The following is a 19,713-nucleotide window of genomic DNA, read 5'->3' on the forward strand; positions in this document are numbered from 1 at the left end:
CAAGGAAAACACACCAAAAAGAAAGAAAGAAAAGGAGCATAAACTATATACAAAGGATTAGATCTTCCCATCATAAACAGCAAAAACAACAGGATATCAAATAAAAGCAGCGGAAATAGACAGCAAGCTAAGATTTCCCCCCCACACTATAGTGATGCAAGCCCCTTATATACAAAAGAATCGACTCCTGACACTTATACCCCCCCACACTTAGAAGGAGTAACGACCTCGTTGCTCCAAGACAAAACAAAGGAAGGGAAGGACAGGGGAAATAACCAAGAAAAACAGGGGGCTAGTGCCCACTAGGGCCAGCATCACCGGAGTCCGGCCCCGTATCCCCGTAGGAGAAGCCGTCAGGTGGGCCGTGGGGATCCCAACCTCCAGTGTAGCCTAGAGGCCAACCATAATGACCCCGGAAGAGGTCTTGTTGCCAAGAAGGCAACGAGTCGAATTGGGGGGCATGGTTAGGGGTTGGGGGTGGGTGGGGTCAACATAGGGGTAATTGGGATCACCCCTATAATCACTACCACCCGGTAACCTATAGTCATAGGACCCGGATGCGTCAGGGAAATCATGGCGCACCCTATTTGGCTAGGAAGGTCCTTGCCAATAGGGGTAGGTAGGGGCGTTGTCACCCCCCCACGATGGCACTGGGCCATGCTGGGGAGGCCAATATGGATAATTGACCGGAGGCGTGACATCGCCTCTATCTACATGCATATCATAAATAGACTGTTGCTGGAGAAACATACCTTGCTGGGTTTCAAATACGCTTTGAACACCCAACTGGAGGCTCCCCATTCGCTGCTCAAGGCTTTCCAAGCCTTGGCTTTGGAAGAACTGCTGCTGCTGTTGCTGTTGGTGTTGATGTTGTTGTTGTTGATGTTGTTGATGTTGTTGTTGTTGATCCACCATCTCCTCATCATCCTGCTCAAATACAAGGCCCTCTCCTCGATCGGCTCCAGGAAGGACACCATTGTCCCTCCTAACCCAGTAGATGTTTCTAGACTCCCTTTGGAAGGAGGTAAGATCCGGGTTTGGGAGAAAGCAACGGTGAGCATGAGACACCAACCAATCATAAACTCCCTATCTAGGGGTGAAGGCAATGAATCCCAACCTTTTAAATTGATCAAGATTGAGAAAGATATCACTGCTATTCCCAACCATAGTGCAAGAGGGGAGGAGGTCCCCATGCCCAAGATTCAGGGCTAACCTTGTTACCATACTCCCACAGGAAATTTCGCCGGTCTTCTTCCCCTTGGTGATTGATAAGCAATTTTTGATGAAGAAGTAGCCCAGGTTCACTCTTCGGCCTAAGGTGGGCTGAGTAGCGAACCACAGAGTGAGAATATCCTCCCTAGACATCTTCCCTAAATCCTGCTTGTTGAAAATAGCGTATCCAAGTATACGGCGCAGGATTCTTAGGGCCGGGTGACCGATCTCACTAGCTAAGGAGTAGCGGGTGTTGAACTCTTCTTTTCCGGTGATCCCCCTCCACCAATGTCTTTCATTATAACCTTCGAAGGAGGAGTTCTCGGGAGCGACAAGGTTAGCATCTGGATTAAAGTCCAGGGAAATGTTGAGCTCTCTTAAGGATAGTGAATGAGATTTGTTGAAAAGCTGGAAGGTTACTCTAAATTCGTCATCCCCCACAGCTTCACCGGAGAAAGTGGAAAAGAATTCAAGGGTTGGCTCAAGTTCACAAATGTACCCAAATTGAGGTTCTCAAAGAGTACCCAAATGTCTTCATCGACACCCAAGCTTGTGGTGGCAGGACGGTGATAGTGCTTGGAGGGTCTAAGCTTCCTCTCTTTCATTTTTTTGTAGTTGGCTTCGTGGTTGTTATTTTGGAAGGTAAGAGGTGGTAAAGTTGGTTGATTTTTTTGGGGTTGGGAAGGTTGGGAGGGTTGTGGTTCCGTCCCACTCTTTGATCGTTTTCTATTGAATTTCAACATCTTCTCCCCAACCACTTCTCAAAAGTTTATACAACAAAGAATTTCACACCAAAACACCGAAAATATCAACCCCAACCACAATTCGAAGAGTACCAACCCAAAAATTCAATCGCACTACCAAGTGAAATCCTACAAAACAACAATTAGCACAACGAATACAAAAACAACAACGTAACAAAGTTAGTCAATAGGCAAGGAGCTCATGAGATATATACATTACCCAAACAATTCTCAAAATTCCCAAACTACTCACACTCATCATGAAATTCATGGCCAACAATTTACACATCATAAACCCACAAATACCTATATCTAACAATTCACAATTCCCTAACTATTCCCTAACTATTTCAAGAAAATCCCAAAAATTGCAAATCATCCACAAGTATTTCATTAGAATCACATATTTGCAAGAATACTCATATACATGTCAATATAATCATAAGAATTGCAAAAATATCACATGTATTTCAATTGAGTCAAAATTTCTCCCACAAACATCACAAATTCAAGAAGTCTATCATGAACTCTATCAAAATGTAACATAAATTAGGCTTAGGGAGTTAGATATACCTTCTTGAAGATGAAAATTCGAACGAAAACTTCACCAAGGAGGAAAGCTTCGTGCAATGGGAGATTTGGGTTTTTGGGGTTTTCTTGAAATTTCTTGGGTGAGATTAAAGGGTTTTTGATGAGAAAAAGTGTGCAAAGTGAGGTTTTGGTGAGTGTTTGATGAATTTTTAGTGAGATTTGCGGAGGAAAGGTGGGGATTTTAAGGTATTAGGAAAGTTAGCAATGGAGGTTAGGGTTTAGGGGAGAGAGAGAAGTGAGAGATTGAGAGTGAAAATGAGGGTGAAAGCACACATACCTGCCGTTTTTCTGAACTGAAATCGTGCGCGCCCGCGCACACCACTTGCGCGCCCACGCAAAACCACCTGCGCGCCCGCGAACACATCTTGCGCGCCCTCGCAGACCTGTGAGAGAGCCCTTTCACGGGCGCGAATGGCAACTACAGAAGCATTGGCCCTTTTTTTTCAGAAAGTGCGTGCCCGCGCTAGGGACTCTGCGCGCCCGCGCAGACCTCATGAGCGCCCTGTAGAGCCCTCTCAAGGCATCTACAGAAAACTCCCAAACTTCTTCAATTTAAAAAGTTCTCTAACTCTACTAAAAATCCCTAACACATAAAACTAAAATGTTTATCAAATATTACAACCCCATCAAAAGCATACAAAAGTTCAAGTTTAAAACGACAATATTCCTATATTACGGAATTGGCTTCGAGAGATCCCATCCTGAGATCATCAAAAGCGCGTGAATGTCGTTAATTCTCTTCATTGTGCTCCTTCCTTGGGCCTACTTGACCTACAATAAAAACAACTATGGATTAGATCCAATCATAAAATCTAGTTACGAAAATCAAAAATTCAAAGAATAGAAGGGAGAAAGGGGGCTCGGGTTACCTCCCGAGAAGCGCTTCTTTTTAAGGTCATTATCTTGACCATTGTTCCGATTCATAAAGGCTCAACAAGAGAAGGCTCGTAATCCATAGGATCAAGCCTAAGGCACTCAATACGACCAACTTCGTTCCCTGAATGATAGAGTTTGATGCGGTGCCCATTAACCCCAAACTTGTGATCGCCCGCATCTAGCTCAAAGGACCCATAAGGAGTAACATTAGAAATCTGGAAAGGACCGGACCATTTGGATTTTAGTTTTCCGGGGAAAAGACGAAGTCTAGAGTTGAAAAGTAGAACTTCATCTCCAACCTTGAATTCCTTGAACCTTATCCTTTGATCGTGCCACTTCTTTGTTTGCTCCTTATAAAGCCTTGAATTCTCATATGCATCGAAACGAAGCTCCTCTAGTTCATTCAATTTCATCAACCTTTTCTTTCCGGCTTCCCCAAGTTCCATATTAAGCTCCTTGATGGCCCACCAAGCCTTATGTTCCAACTCTACCGGGAGATGGCAAGCCTTTCCATAGACCAACCGGTATGGAGTAATTCCTATCGGGGCTTTGTAGGCCGTTCTAAGGGCCCATAGAGTATCATCAAGTTTGAGGGACCAATCCTTTCGAGTCCGGTTCACCATCTTCTCAAGTAGGTTCTTGATCTCTTGGTTCGATACCTCAACTTGGCCTTGGGTTTGGGGATGATATGGGAGCCCTACTTTATGGTGGACACCATATTTCTTGAGGAAGTCTTCAAGTTGCTTCTTGGCAAAGTGCGATCCACCATCACTAATTAGAGTCTTGGGCACCCCAAATCTTGGAAAGATGATCTTCCTTAGAAGCTTGAGGACTACTTTGTGGTCGTTGGTTGGCGATGGTATAGCCTCTATCCACTTGGTCACGTAGTCAACCGCAACCAATATATAAGCATTTCCACATGAGGACACGAATGGACCCATGAAATCAACCCCCCAAACATCAAACGGTTCAACTTCAAGGATACCCAATTGAGGCATTTCATCCCGTTTTGTGATGCCTCCCGCTCTTTGGCACCTATCACACCTAGATATGTATCGTTGGGCATCACGATGCATGGTAGGCCACCATAGAAGGGATTGAGAGATTTTAGCCATAGTTTTAGTCACACCACCATGTCCTCCACACGGTAGTGAATGGCAATGTTCGAGCACACCCTCAATTTCATGGTCCGGGACACACCTCCGGAATATACCATCCCCACATTGTTTGAATAATAATGGGTCGTCCCAAAAATACCGCCTTACTTCTTTGAAAAACCTCTTATTTTGCTGAGATGAGTATTGGTATGGGATAATTCCACTAGCTAGGTAATTTGCGAAATCCGCAAACCACGGACTAGGAGAAGAAGCGATAGCCATAAGGGTCTCAACACCCATCTCCTCATTTATCGGAACACTTTCAACATCATTATGAGTTAATATAGACAAGTGATCGGCAACATGGTTTTCGGCCCCCTTCTTATCCCTTATTTCAATATCAAAATCTTGAAGAAGGAGGACCCATCGTATTAGCCTAGGCTTTGCATCCTTCTTGTTCATTAAGTACCGAACCGCAGCATGGTCCGTGTACACTATCACTTTGGATCAAACAAGATAGGGCCGAAACTTGTCCATAGCAAACACAATTGCAAGCATCTCCTTTTCTGTAGTAGTATAATTCTTTTGGGCATCATCCAAGGTTCTACTAGCATAGGAAATAACATGCAGCTTGCCTCCTGCTCTTTGACCTAATGCGGCTCCCACTGCGAAGTCACTAGCATCACACATTAGTTCAAATGGCAAGCTCAAATCTGGAGCTTGCACTACAGGAGCAGATGTGAGAGCTTCCTTAAGCTTATTGAAGGCTCGAAGGCAACTCTCATCAAAACAAAATCTTATCCTTTTGAAGTAATCCGGTTAAAGGTTTAGATATAGTAGAGAAATCTTTGATAAACCTCCGGTAAAAACCCGCGTGCCCCAAGAAAGCCCTTACTCCCGTAATGGAAGTAGGCGGGGGTAGCTTGGTTATTGCCGACACTTTAGCCGGATCAACTTCAATCCCATTTTTTGACACTTTATGGCCGAGGACAATCCCCTCCTCAACCATAAAATGGCATTTTTCCCAATTTAAAACAAGGCTCGTCTCTTGACATCGCTTCAAGACTTTTTCAAGGTTAAATAAACACATGTCAAAAGAGGAGCCGCCTACACTGAAATCATCCATGAATTCTTCAATTTCATTCTCCAACATTTCAGAGAAAATGGAGGTCATGCATCGTTGGAAGGTCGATGGGGCATTGCATAGGCCAAAGGGCATCCTTCGGTATGCGAATGTCCCATAAGGACAAGTGAAAGTGGTCTTCTCTTGATCCTTAGGGTGGATTGGGATTTGGAAAAATCCCGAGTATCCATCTAAGAAGCAATAGAAGGCATGCCTTGATAACCTTTCCAACATTTGGTCAATGAAAGTGAGAGGGAAGTGATCTTTCTTTGTATTTTTATTCAACTTCCTATAATCAATGCACATTCTCCACCCGGTCACCGTTCGGGTGGAGATGTCCTCTCCCTTCTCATTCTTGAGTATGGTCATGCCACCTTTCTTAGGAACTACGTGAACCGGGCTTACCCATTTGCTATCGGAGATAGCATAGATAATCCCCGCTTCACGTAGTTTCAAAATCTCCTTTTTTACTACCTCTTTAAGGTTAGGATTTAACCTTCTTTGAGGCTCAATGGAGGTGGCATCATCATTCTCAAGATGGATTCGATGCATGCACAACGAAGGGCTAATACCCTTGATATCATCAATGCTATACCCTATCACACTTCTATATTTTCTCAAAATGTCAAGCAATTTTTCCAAATCAAGCCCATCAACGGTAGCATTGACAATAACCGGGTATTCCCCTTCATTTCCAAGGTAAGCATATTTCAAAGAGGGGGGAAGGGGTTTGAGTTCTACCTTGGGAGGAGGCTTAGAACTCTCCTCCAATTTCTCCTCTTCTTGTGCTAGCTCATCATGCTTAGGATCGTTCTCTTTCTCTCTTTTGGCTTCTTCAATAGTCATGACAAACTCCTTTGCCTCGTGAGAGTAGTACTCTTCCTCGCATGTAAGAGCCTCAACCATTGGATCTTGAGGGCTCATCATAACCCTTCCCAAATGATCCAACTCCTCACCTACCACATCAACCCTACAACACTTCTCAACCATGGGGGTCTTGAGTATCTTAGAGAATTCAAAAACAATCTTTTCATCGGCTACTTCACAAGTAATGGTATTGTTTTTGCAATTAATGACGGCCCCTAATGTCTTCAATGTTTCCCTTCCAAGAATCAAAGGAGTGTTCTCATCCTCCTCAATATCCATTACAACAAAATCACAAGGTACATAAATGTGTCCCACTTGAATGGGGACATCTTCAATTTCTTTGCAAGGCAACTTAACCAATCGGTTGGCTAGTTGAATGGTCTTCCTTGTGGGTGTCATCTCGATATTCAATTGTTGAGAAATGGACAATGGCATTAGGCTAACACTAGCCCCAAGGTCGGATAGAGCTCCTTTGGGCTCCAAGTTGCCAATCTTGACCGGCAATGTGAAACTTCCGGGGTATCTTTGCTTCTTTGGCATCTTATGTTGAACAAGCGCACTCACTTGATGTGGAAGTGTAATAAATTCATCCTTGAGCTTCCTTTTATTCGATAGGATATCTTTGAGGAACTTTTCATAAGATGGTATTTGTGTCACCACTTCAAGGAAAGGTAGGTTGATGTGTAACCCTTTCATCACATCAAGAAACTTTGCAAATTTGTCATTCAACCTTCGTTCCGCAACCCTCCCGGGATAAGGTACCGGATTATCATACTTGCTAGTGTCAATGAGGTCCTTACCCTTGGACTTCTTGTATTCAACTTCTTTCTCAACATTTAACTCCTCATCTCCCTTCTTATCTTCCCCTTCTTTCTCTACCTCCTCACTCCCTTTTGGGCCTTCATAAGAAGCTCCCGATCTCAAGGTGATCGCCTTGCATGTGTCGGGTTGTTTGAGGTTGTGAGATGGGTTTGTGTTTGGTTGTCCGGGTAGTTTAGAAGAAGAGTTTAAGGAAGAATTTTCGGCCACTTGAGCTAATTGAGAATCAACCATATTGTTGCGAGCCTTAAGCTCTTGGATTTGTTGATTCATGGCTTGGAGTTGTTGGAGAATTTGGGTTTGTGTCGAGTCGGGTTGTGATTGTGTTTGCTCTTGATGTTTTTGTGGGTATTGGGTTTGATTTTGGTAGTTGGATTGGTTGTTTCTTTGGTAGTTACCTCTTGGAATTTGGTTTAGGTATGGAGGAGGGTTTTGGTTTTGGTAGTTGGAATTGTATGGTTGTTGAGCTTGTTGGTTCCATTGTTGAGGTTGATTTGCAAATCCGGGTGGTGGTTGTCTCCAAGCTACTCCACCGCCACTTCCCCTAGATCCATCTTGCCCTGTGTTGTAAGCCGCGACATGCTCCGGGCTCAAACCTCCACAATAAGATGTATCGTGGTTTGTACCACCACAATTTTGACAAGAGAAAGAGTTAACTTGGGAGGAGCTTGCACCACTATTGATATTTGTATTCAACTTTGCAAGCCCTTTTTTCAACGTCTTAATTTGATGTTGTAATTGATCAACCTTCTCCAACTCATACTTTCCACCTTTTCTAGGTGCATTCCTCCTTCTACTTCCCCAAGAATAGTTCTTCACCACCTCTTCAATTGTTGCTTCAACTTGGTTTTGAGGGACTTTGTGTAGGGTTTCGTAGTAACCCGACACTACGCGGAAGGAAACCCACCAAGACCCGGCCCTTAATTAAAGCAATTAAACAAGCATAATAAAATTAATCAAACAAGATTAAGAGCAAGAATTATACCTTTGACGCGTGCTTCGCTCCCAAAGAGCTCTTACTTCAAAAATCCCGAAAAGACGAGATCTCCGACGGATCGTACCCTCGACCCGACCCGAGCGTCCTAAGTCTTGAAGGTTAGTCAAGACCCGGACAAAATAACTATGAGTTTTACGAATCAAAGGTTTACTCTTTTCTTAGAGTTGCCTTTTTAATTCCACTCAAGGTTGTTCATTTCCCAATACCCAAGCTTGGTATTTATAGGGAAATGAACCCTTGCATTTCATTCCCCAACCAATGTGGGAGAATGTTTAATTTTCTAATTAATTTATTTCTAAAATAAATTAATAAATAAACACAATCACAATGCAACAAGTGTCAAGTGGAGAGAGAAGGTTAGGTGAGGACCATGAATGGGTGGGGGGACCATTGCCTTGCTCCTCAAGGCTTTGCCCAAGCTTGGTCCCCACCCCTCACCAAAACCGACATCTCATAGATAGCTGGGCTGGCAGCCTGCCTTGGCTGCCAAGGCTGCCACCTGGCGCCTAGCACCAAGGCTGGGCAGCCAGCCAGCTTGCTGTGCTAGCAAGCAGTGCTAGCACGCACTGGCCTAGCACGCATCAGCCCCTAGCACGTTGCGAGCTGCTGGGCGCTGGCGCTGATAGCATAATGCTGCTGCCTAGTAATTCCTCGCACACACACTCGCACAGGGCCTCTCGCACAGCCAGCCAGCTAGGCCAGCATACGCACAGCCCAGCCAGCGCACTCACGCACGCAAGGCCTAGCATGCGTGCTGCTAGCGAGCCACGCATACTGGGCTTGGTGCTGCGTGCTAGCTTGTTGTGCTTGGTGCTGCCATGCGAAGGCACGCACGCAAGCACACAACTCGTGCCTCATTGCGAGGCTGCTGGGCGATGGTGCACACGCACATACGCATGTGCCTAGCACTGCGATGGTGCTGTGCGTGATGCTAGGGTGCTGCGACAGTGCCCACGCACATGCACGCACATGTGGGTGCTGTGCTTGGCGTGATAGGGCTGTGATGGTGCAAGGCATGCACGCACAGGCCCATGCGCTAGTGCCCAGCACTGCGATGGCTATGCTTGGTGCGGTAGGCTAGCCATGCGCGCCTAGGCATGATGTTAGGGCTGCGATGGAGCCTAACACTCGTGCCTTGCCTAGAACACCATGGTGCGCCTAGCACACACATGGTGCACCTATGCATGCGATGAGCTAACCTAGCCTAGCTACGGCTACGCTCATACTTGTTGCTTGTGATTTTTGCGACGCTCGGTCTCGACGCCCTAGGCTCGATTTCCGACGTCTGTATTCGTAAAACTCTGTCGACTCATTAAATCCTTTCGGATTGATTCGTCATCTCGGATCGGTGATTCGATTGGGTTTGACCCGAAGGGTTCAGTTAAGATTAAAGTTGCAATATCATTTGTACCTCGATATTACTGATCGGAAGCGGCCTCCACCTAGGCATTCCGATCACTTGACCTTACTGAAGAATTAGCTCTGTAATAATTCTGAACCCTTTATCGGAAGAATACACTCGTTGGAAGGACACCATTCCTTTCACTTTGATCAATTGTCCACCCGCCCCCGCGTCCAAGTTGGCTCTAGACATTGGCTCCAATCCATCGTAGAAGAACCTCATGAGTAAGCTTTGATTGTATTCATGGTGAGGATATGCTTGCACCAACTCTTTAAACCTCTCCCAAGCTTCACTAAGGCTTTCCTCCGCCTCTTGTTCAAAAGATGCAATCTTCCTACTCATGTCGACGGTTTTCTCTTCGAAAATGAACCTTTTCAAGAATGCTTGGACAATTTCCTTCCATGTTGTGAGAGAATTAGGCTTGACTTTCTTGAGCCACTTCTTTGCTCTCCCCGCAAGAGATTGTCGGAATAGGTGCATTCGGATGTACTCTTGAGAAACTTGGTTGGTTTGTATCATGGCACAAAGCTCAAGAAATCTATCAAGATGCTCAATGGGGTCTTCACTTGGAGAACCCGAAAATTGCTCCGCTTGTACCATTCTTGTATATTGAGGATGGATGGTGAAGTTAGTGTCCGTGGCGGGTAGCAATATCCCACCGGTGAGCTCATAATCCTCCGGATAATCAAGGATTAAGTAATGTATAAACTACGATCCTACTTAACACATAGATAATCAAGGATTCACAAACAAGGGATCCAAAAAATCCTACTTAACACAACTCATTCCCATGCAATTGATTAAGTAATGTATAAACTACGATCTATCCTAACATGATCACTCCCGCGCATTAATTAGGAAATGTAATAATATAGTCAATGGTGCACAACATCAACCATATAACAATAAGCACAAGTTCATACAACAAGAGTTTAAATCCCCAAAAATCAAGTATTTAATCAAATAGCAACCAAGTCATCCATTCCCCTTCCCCTAGCTAAAAGTCTAGCCTAGGAGAGAGAAACTACTCATATCAACAATACCCAAAATATTGGCCATAATTAAAATCATAAACATAACAATCAAAAATACTTGAAATATGTAAATAAACCAAAATAAAAGAGATTAAGATAGAAAGAGCTCACAAAGCTTCAACTTTTATTGAAATAAGAAAATGGGTCTTTGAACCTTCAATGGTGAACCATCAAAAATCCAATAGAATGCTCCAATATTGATTACAAGGATGATCAAAGCACTAATCTAGATTAAAGATTTAAGTTTGGGTGATAAAAGACTAAGAATCTGAATTTTCTCTCTCTAAAAACTTATACAAGCATCAATGGAGGATATTCTCTCTCTAGAAATGTTCTAAGCATATTACCCTAAATGGAATAGCTGCCTTCATTCCTTCCTAAATCAGCTTTTAAATAGGGAAATTAAAAACGGGCTGGGCTGACAGCGTGCGCGTCCGCTACAGCTCTTTGCGCGCCCGCGCAGGATGATGTGCGCACCCTCTACTAAGGGCTGCGCGCCCGCGAAATTTATTGTGCGCGCCCTCTACTAACATCTGCGCGCCCGCGAAGTACACTGCGCGCCCTCTACTGAGCGCGCTTGGCATCTACAGAAAGTTGCCTTGTATCTTCAAGAGTTCAAGCTAATCTGCGCGCCCTCTCCAAGAATCATCGTGCCCGCACAGGAATCATCGCGCCCGCGCAGGATGGTGAGCGCGCCCTCTCTCTTGGGTTGCGCACCCGCGCAGAGCGGGAGAGAGGGCTCTCCTGGGCGCGCAGCCTGATTAAAGCTCCTCACTTGATTTGCTATTGAAACCGGCTCTCGAAACTATCCCGAACTTTCTTCTACTTCACGTATCGATTGGTTTACCTGCAAAACACTGGAAAACACCCAAAAACAGTACAAAAAGGTAAATCAGAGGAGAAGTACGAGGGAAATAGCATTGTTGTGCAATATACGGAGAAGCGCGGCAAAATAGGGTTAAACAAGCGATAAATGGAGGGAAATGGTAGGAAAAATGATCCCGAATAGTGGCGTAAATGCCACTTATCACAACCCTAGCTTACCACTATCTAGTGTAAACTTGATAGAGTTAGGTTAGGAATATAAATTGTTGATTTGATCTAGGGTAGTAGATACGACCTATTGTCCCCCGATCAAAGTTTTGGCGCTGTTGCCAGGGAAACGACTTGTTTTGCACTCTTATTGTGTTATTATTGGATTTGTCGCTCTTTATTTTGTTCCTTTAATCTCTTTCTAGTCATTGCTAATTGTTTTCTTAGCTTTGGTGGATGCAAAGGAGATCTCAAGGACCTCCTACACATTACATTGACCTCGAAATCGACCGCACTTTAATACAAGTCCGTAGACTTTATCAAGAAGAGGGGCGAGGTCTTGGTGCTATTGTTGATAGTGAGAGTGATTCTTGGTCTTCAAACTCTCAAAGCGAGGAAATGGCGGGACAAGAAGATGATGTTTTGTTTCGTGAGTTTGGGAATCCCGAGGATTATGAGCTCACATGAGGGATTTTGCTACCCGTCACGGAAACCAATTTTACCATTCATCCTCAATACACTAGAATGGTACAAGCGGAACAATTTTCGGGTTCTCCAAGTGAAGATCCTATTGAGCACCTTGATAGATTCCTTGAGCTTTGTGCCATGATTCAAACCAATCAAGTTTCTCAATAATACATCCGTATGCACTTATTTCGATAACCTCTTTCGGGTAGGGCAAAGAAGTGGCTCAAACAAGTCAAGCCAAATTCTCTTACAACATGGAGAAAGATAGTCAAGGAATTCTTGAAGAGGTTCATTTCCGAAGAAAAGACCGCCGAAATGAGAAGGAAGATTGCATCATTTGAACAAGAAGCGGATGAGAGTCTTAGTGAAGCTTGGGAGGGATTCAAGGAGTTGGTACAAGCATGTCCTCACCATGAATACAATCAAATCTTGCTCATGCAATTCTTCTATGATGGATTGGAACCTATGTCTAGAGCTAACTTGGATGCGGGGGCGGGTGGCCAATTGATTAAGGTCCCCCAAAATCAAGTTGAAACAAAAATTGAAGAGGTAGTGAAGAACTACTCTTGGGGTGGTAGAAGGAGGAATGCACCAAAGAAGGGTGGAAAATATGAATTGGAAAAGGTTGATCAATAGCAACATCAAATTGAGCTTTTAACAAAAGGGCTTCCAAAGTTGAATACGAGTCAATAGTGGGGTAAGCTCCTCTCAAGTCAATTCTTTTTCTTGTCAAAATTGTGGTGAACGAACCACGATACATCGATTATGGAGGTTTGATCCCCGAGCATGTGGCGGCATACAACACACGCAAGATGGATATAGGGGAAGTGGCGGTGGAGTATGTTGGAGGCAACCACCACCTGGATTTGCTCACCAACCTCAACAATGGAATCAACAAGCTTAAAAATCATACAACTCCAATCCTCAATACCAAAACCCACATCCATTTAAAACCCAAAACCCAAGAGGAAATTACCCAAGAAACAACCAACACAATAATCAAAACCAATACAACAATCAAAATTAAGCGGCTCAAAGGAGTCAAGAGCAAGCATCTCAACCCGATTCTACTCAAACCCAAATTCTTAAGCAACTTCAAGTCATGAATCAACAAATGGAAGAGGTCAAGGCTTATAACAAGATGGCTGATTCACAACTAGCTCAATTGGCCGGGAGAGTCCCTTTCAACTCACCTTCTACTCTACCCGGACAATCACAACTAACCCTTCCAACATCATGAAACCCGACTCTTGCAAGGCAATCACATTGAGATCGGGTACATCCTATGAGGGTCCTAAGGAGGGGGATAGTGAGGAAAAGAAGGAAGGAGAAGAGAGTGTGGGTGAAGACAAGGAAGTTGAAGAAGAGAAGGTTGTTGAGAAAGAAAGAAGTATGGAGAAGAAGAAGCTTAAACATGAGAATACAACTTCGACTCCTAGTGAAGCTAGGAATCTTGATGAGCCGGTTCCATTTCCTGGTTGACTTGCGGAGAGGAAGTTGAATGACAAGTTTGCAAAATTCCTTAGTGTGATGAAGAATTTGCACATCAACCTACCTTTCATTGAAGTTGCACACAAATGCCTTCATACTCCAAGTTCCTCAAGGATATTCTCACCAAAAAGAGGAAGCTCAATGATGAGCTCATCACTCTTCCTCATCAAGTGAGTGCACTTGTTCAACATAAGATGCCCAAGAAGCAAAAGGATCCGGGAAGTTTCACTTTGCCGGTAAAGATTGAGAATATGGAAGCTAGGGGAGCCTTAGCCGATCTTGGAGCAAGTGTTAGTTTGATTCCTATATCCATTGCTCAAAAGCTTAACATTGAAATGATCCCTACAAGGAAGACTATCCAATTGGCCGACCGTGCGGTGAAATTACCTTGTGGTGAGCTTGAAGATGTTCCTATTCAAGTTGGGCATATTTATGTGCCTTGTGATGTTTTAGTGATGGATATGGAAGAAGATGTTGATACTCCTTTGATTTTGGGTCGTGAAGCTCTTAAGACTTTGGGGGCGGTGATCAATTGTAAGAACAACACCATTACATATGAGGTTGCCGATGAAAAGATTGTGTTTGAGTTCTCTAAGTTGCTCAAGACCCCCATGGTTGAAAAATGCTATAGGGTTGATGTTGTGAATGAGGAGTTGGATCACTTCGGAAGGGTTATGATGAAGCCTCAAGATCCAATGGTTAAAGCTCTTACATGCAAAGTTGAAAACCGACAAAGATGGAAATGTATCTATATACAAAGCTAGATTGGTGGAAAAAAGTTCTAGGCAAATTCACGGCGTTGATTATGATGAAACCTTTTCGCCAGTCGCCATGCTTAAGTCCGTCCGGATTATCCTAGCAATTTCCGCATAATATGATTATGAAATATGGCAAATGGATGTCAAAACCGCCTTCTTTAACAGGATTTTGGAAGTAACTGTGTACATAATGACTCCAAGTCGCAGTCAGGGTACATATTCTGCCTAAATGGAGGAGCGTTTAGTTGGAAGAGTGCTAAGAAGAGCACCACTACAGATTCTAAAACTGAAGCCGAATACTTGGCAGCTTCGGAAGCAACTAAGGAGGCAGTTTAGATTTGTAAGTTCATCAGTTAACTTGGTGTTTTACCCTCCATCAAGGGTCCAATAAACCACTATTGTGATAATAATGGAGCTATTGCTCAGGCCAGGGAGCCAAGGGAACATCAGAAGGTCAAACATGTCAAGCAGCGATTTCACATGATAAGGGAATGGAAGTCCGAGGGTGAAATCAAAATTTGTAAGATTAAAACGGACGACAATATGGCCGATCCACTGACTAAACCTTTGCCTCAGGTGAAGCACAACAAGCACGTTGAGGCAATGGGAATAAGGCACGTTGGAGATTGGCTTTGATTTCCCTGTTATGTGTTTTAATTAAGTTTGAGATTTGAATGTAAAACACTATGTTAAACCATTCGGTTTTAGAGCAATTAAATTTTCTGGAAATTTATTATTACTCCATTTCTATTTAATTGTGGTTTAGAATTAAATAATGAGTCCTTTCGATCTCTAAGAATATTCAAAGTAGGATATCAAGACCATGTCTTGGATAAGAAACACCTGTTAAGTGAACGTTGAATAGTTCAATAAAAAATTATCCTTAATCAAGGTCATTTAAATGATGGACGATTAAAGACCACTTGAGATTAGTGTGTAGTATGATTTATAGCACCGTTTCTTGTGCTACGAGGACATAATATGTTGGGTTTCACAGTGTCCGACACAACGCGGAAGAGAAACCCGCCCAAGACCCGCCCACTAATTAAAGCAACTAAACATGTAATCCCATAATTAACACCGTAAGAGAGAGAAGGAGAAAAGACATTCTTACCCTCAACACGTGATTCGCTCGATTCACGAGCTCTTACTTGAAAGCTTAACCTCGCAAGTGCGACGGCCTCCTACGGCTCGCACCCTCAACTCGACCCAAGCGGTCTTAATCCCGAAGGTTAGTCGGGATTTGACCAAATAAAACTAGAGTATTACAAACATAAAGGTTTTCTCACTAATAATGAGATGCCTTATTGAGTTCAACTCAAGTGATTTTTCCCAAACCCAAAACTTGGGTATTTATAGGGAATGGAGACTTGATCTCCCTTCTCCCATCAATGTGGGAGATTAGCATTTTTCCTCAATTTTATTTTAATAAAAAAAAAAATGCAAGGCAATCAACAAGCTCTAAGTGTTACATGGAGGGAGAAGGTTGGTGAGGACCACCAAAGGGGGGCCCCAAAACACCTTGCTCCCCAAGCCAAACACCAATAAAATGGTCCCCTCCCTTGACCTAGCTTGACCAAGCCACTTGGCTGGCTGGCAGCCTGCCTTGGCTGCCAGCTGGCGCCTAGCACCAAGGCTGGGCAGCTTAGCTAGCCAGCACACTGCTGCGGGGTGTGCTTGTGCAAGGCCCAGGTGCGTGTGGCTGGTGCTGCTGTGATAGCAAGCATGTATAGCCACAACGCATGCAAGCTAGGCATGTTGCCTGCGATGCTTGCGGCAGGGTTGCTATGTGCGAGGCATTAGCATGCTAACACGCCTAGCGCGCCAGTGATGCTGGCAATGCCACACCAGCTGGCTAGGTAGCGCTGCTAACATGCGATTCTAGCATGCATGCACTGCTAACAAGCTTGGCATGGTGCGTAGTTTAGGCTAGCCTAGCACTCGCATGGCTAGGTTAACACGATGCTACGACTTAGCTCAAACTTGTCGCCTGTTTGATTTCTCGTCTCATTAAATTCCAAACTCGACTCGACTTATGACGCTCGGTTTTGACGCTCTAAGCTCGACATCCAAAGTCTTTGTTTATAATACTCTAATGACTCATCTAATCCTTCGGATTGATTCGTCGTCTCGGATCAGTTATTCGACTGGGGTGCGACCGAAAAGGTTCAGTCTAGATTAAGCCGTTATATTAATTATGCACTAATATTATTGATTAGAAGCGCCTCCACCTAGGCATTCCGATCATTTAACCTTACTGAATAATTAGCTTTCTAATAATTCCGAACCCTCTATCGGAATAATACACTTGTTGGAAGGACACCATTTCTTTCAATCTCCCACTTTTCCTTCCGGGCAAGTGTGCAATTAGTGTATAGCTCTTTTCCTATGTCGCTTAATGTCTCTTCATAAACTATAAGGTAAGATTCTTTGTCATCCTTATTACGTCCAGAAGTGTTTCTCGATTTCCAAGTTCGACTGTCAATAAGCAGATGATTTCTAATATCCATCTGAGCACGACCATCCATTTTCACACTCTCGCTCTTCAAGAGGCCTGATAAACAACAAAGACATATTCCCTACTGTTAATAGGGGGGACATTCCCAGTCTTGCATTGTTAGCTTCCCTTACTAAGAGGACCTAGGCAAATGATTTATGACAATTATGTCCTCATAGGTCGATTTTATATTTCTTAAAGTATTTTCATAGGTCGATTTGGTATAGTTCTAAACCAATACCTGTGCAAATGATTTATGACAATTATGTCCTCATAGCACAAGAAACGTTGCTATAAATCATACTACACACTAATCTCAAGTGGTTATTAATCGTGCATCGTTTAAATGACCTTCATTAGGGACAATTTTCAATTGAAATATTCAATGTTCACTTAACAGTTGTTTCTTTATCCAAGACATGGTCTTGATACCCTGTTTTGAATGTTCTCAGAAATCGATTGGACTCATTATTTAATTCTAAACCACAATTAAATAGAAATGGAGTAATAATAAATTTGCAGAAAATTTAATTGCTCCAAAACCGAATGGTTTGACATAGTGTTTTACATTAAGACATCAAGTTTAATTAAGACACATATATAGGAAATCAAAGCCAATCTCCAACATGCTTGATTCCCATTGCCTCAACGTGCTTGTATTGCTTCACTTGAGGAAAAGGTTTAGTCAATGGATCGGCTGCATTGTCATTCGTTCCAATATTACAAATTCTGATTTCACCCACAGACTTCCATTCCCTTATCATGTTAAATCGCTGCTTGACATGTTTGACCTTCTGATGTTCCCTTGGCTCCCTAGCCTGAGCAATAGCTTTATTGTTATCACAATAGTGGTCTTTTTGACCCTTGATGGAGGGTACAACATCAAGTTCACTAATGAACTTAAGAATCTAAACTGCCTCCTTAGCTGCTTCCGAAGCTGCCAAGTATTCGGCTTCATTTGTAGAATCTATAGTTATGCTCTACTTAGCACTCTTCCAACTAAATGCTCCTCTGTTTAGGCAGAATATGTACCCTGATTATGACTTGGAGTCTTCTCTGTCAGTCTGGAAGCTAGCGTCAGTGTAACCTTCAACAATCAAGTCTTCTTGGCCACCATAGACCAGGAATTTATCCTTGTTCCTTTTCAGGTACTTTAGGATATTCTTGGCCGCAGTCCAATGCGCCTCTCTTGGGTGTGATTGGTATTGGCTCGTAGCACTCAAGGCATATGATACATAAGGCCTAGTTGATATCATGGCATACATGAAAGATCCAATAAGAGAAGCATATGGAAACTAACTCATCCTCTCTCGCTCATCAGGTGTCTGTGGACACTGCTTCTTGCTGAGAGTTATGCAATGTGACATGGGTAGGTGCTCTCTTTTGGCCCCTTCCATGTTAAATCGTGCCAGTACCTTATCAATATAAGTAATTTGGCTCAATCCAATCATCCTTTTAGATCTATCCCTATAGATTTTGATGCCCAATATGTACTGTGCCTCTATCAAGTCCTTCATTGAAAAGCACTTACCAAGCCAGCCCTTTACGGACTCTAACAATTTAGTACTGTTTCCAATGAGTAATATTTCATCGACATATAAGACGAGGTATGCGATGTAACTCTCACTGACCTTCTTGTAAACACAAGACTCATCTGGATTCTTGATAAAACCAAACTTAGTAATGGCTTCATCGAATTTCAGATTCCAACTTTTGCTTGCCTGCTTTAGTCCATAAATGGATTTCTTAAGCTTGCATACCTTCCTAGCATTGTTTGGATCAACAAAACCTTCCGAATGTGTCATATACACAGTTTCTTCCGAAATTCCATTAAGGAAGGTGGTTTTGACATCCATTTGCCATATTTCATAATCATAATATGCAGCAATCGCTCGGATAATCCGGACGGACTTAAGCATGGAGACTGGAGAAAAGGTTTCATCATAATCAACGCCGTGAATTTGTCTGTAACCTTTTGCCACCAATCTAGCTTTGTATATAAATACATTTCCATCTTTGTCTGTTTTCAACTTGAAAATCCATTTGCAACCGATAGGTTTGTAACCTTCGGCAAATGAACCAAGTCCTAGAGTTAGGGCTCTTCATATCCTGTTGTACGTTGTGTGCTCATCTCTATCCATAACTAGGATGTCTTGATCTTTGGTTAAGACAATACCGAGGTATCTGTCTGGTTGAGATCTTGGCCGTTGCGACCTACGAAGGGTAATAGGTTGAGCATTTGCATTGTCATTTTGATTCTGACCAATGTCATTAGCTGCTTCTAAAGTACTTTGATTGTCAGTTTTGTCAGGTTGACTTTGTTTTCGTCCTCTCGAACTTCATTGAGTTCGATTTTCCTCCCACTTGTCATTTTGGAAAGGTGTTCATTCTCCAAAAAGACACCATCACGAGCAACAAACACTTTGTTCTCGGATTTGTTGTAGAAGTAATAGCCCTTGGTTTCTTTTGGGTATACCACAAAGAAACACTTGTCAGATTTTGGGTGAAGTTTGTCAGAAATTAATCTATTGACATATGCTTTGCAACCCTAAATCTAAAGAGAAGACAACCGTGGAGGTTTCTTCGTCCATTGTTCATATGGAGTCTTTTCGTCAACTTTTGACGGATCACGGTTTAGTGTTAGTGCCGCAGTTAGAAGTGTGTGTCCCCAAGAAAGAGATAGGAAGTTCACTAAGACCCATCATA

The 19,713-nt window shown here is 43.2% G+C and overlaps 2 protein-coding genes across 2 annotated transcripts in view; one reads left to right on the plus strand and one right to left on the minus strand.

Annotated features, from left to right (window-relative positions):
• Positions 1 to 5,026: 5,026 nt before the first annotated feature.
• On the minus strand, positions 5,027 to 7,601 carry LOC110728469. The gene is made up of 2 exons (XM_021908112.1): positions 6,404 to 7,601; positions 5,027 to 5,244 (listed from the first exon to the last, which is right to left on the minus strand). Exons 1-2 carry the CDS (start codon positions 7,599 to 7,601, stop codon positions 5,027 to 5,029), a joined length of 1,416 nt encoding a protein of 471 aa, XP_021763804.1.
• Positions 7,602 to 13,838: 6,237 nt separating this feature from the next.
• Positions 13,839 to 19,713, plus strand: part of LOC110728471 — a 44,732-nt gene continuing 38,857 nt past the window's right edge. The window contains exon 1 of the mRNA XM_021908113.1: positions 13,839 to 14,366. Within this exon, the coding sequence (XP_021763805.1) occupies positions 13,839 to 14,366 (528 nt within the window). The remainder of the gene's footprint in view (positions 14,367 to 19,713) is intronic.

The sequence above is a fragment of the Chenopodium quinoa genome, unplaced genomic scaffold, assembly GCF_001683475.1.
Source record: "Chenopodium quinoa cultivar QQ74 unplaced genomic scaffold, ASM168347v1, whole genome shotgun sequence".
Taxonomy (NCBI): Eukaryota; Viridiplantae; Streptophyta; class Magnoliopsida; order Caryophyllales; family Amaranthaceae; genus Chenopodium; species Chenopodium quinoa.

What these genes read in the sequence shown, in the direction of transcription:
- LOC110728469 (XM_021908112.1), bottom strand. Translation starts at nt 7,601, where the DNA reads ATGAATCAACAAATCCAAGAGCTTAAGGCTCGCAACAATATGGTTGAT. An exon ending in AGAGGAGAAATTGGAGGAGA is followed by an intron (nt 5,245 to 6,403) that starts GTTCTAAGCCTC and finishes CTGCTCCTGTAG; the next exon opens with TGCAAGCTCCAGATTTGAGC.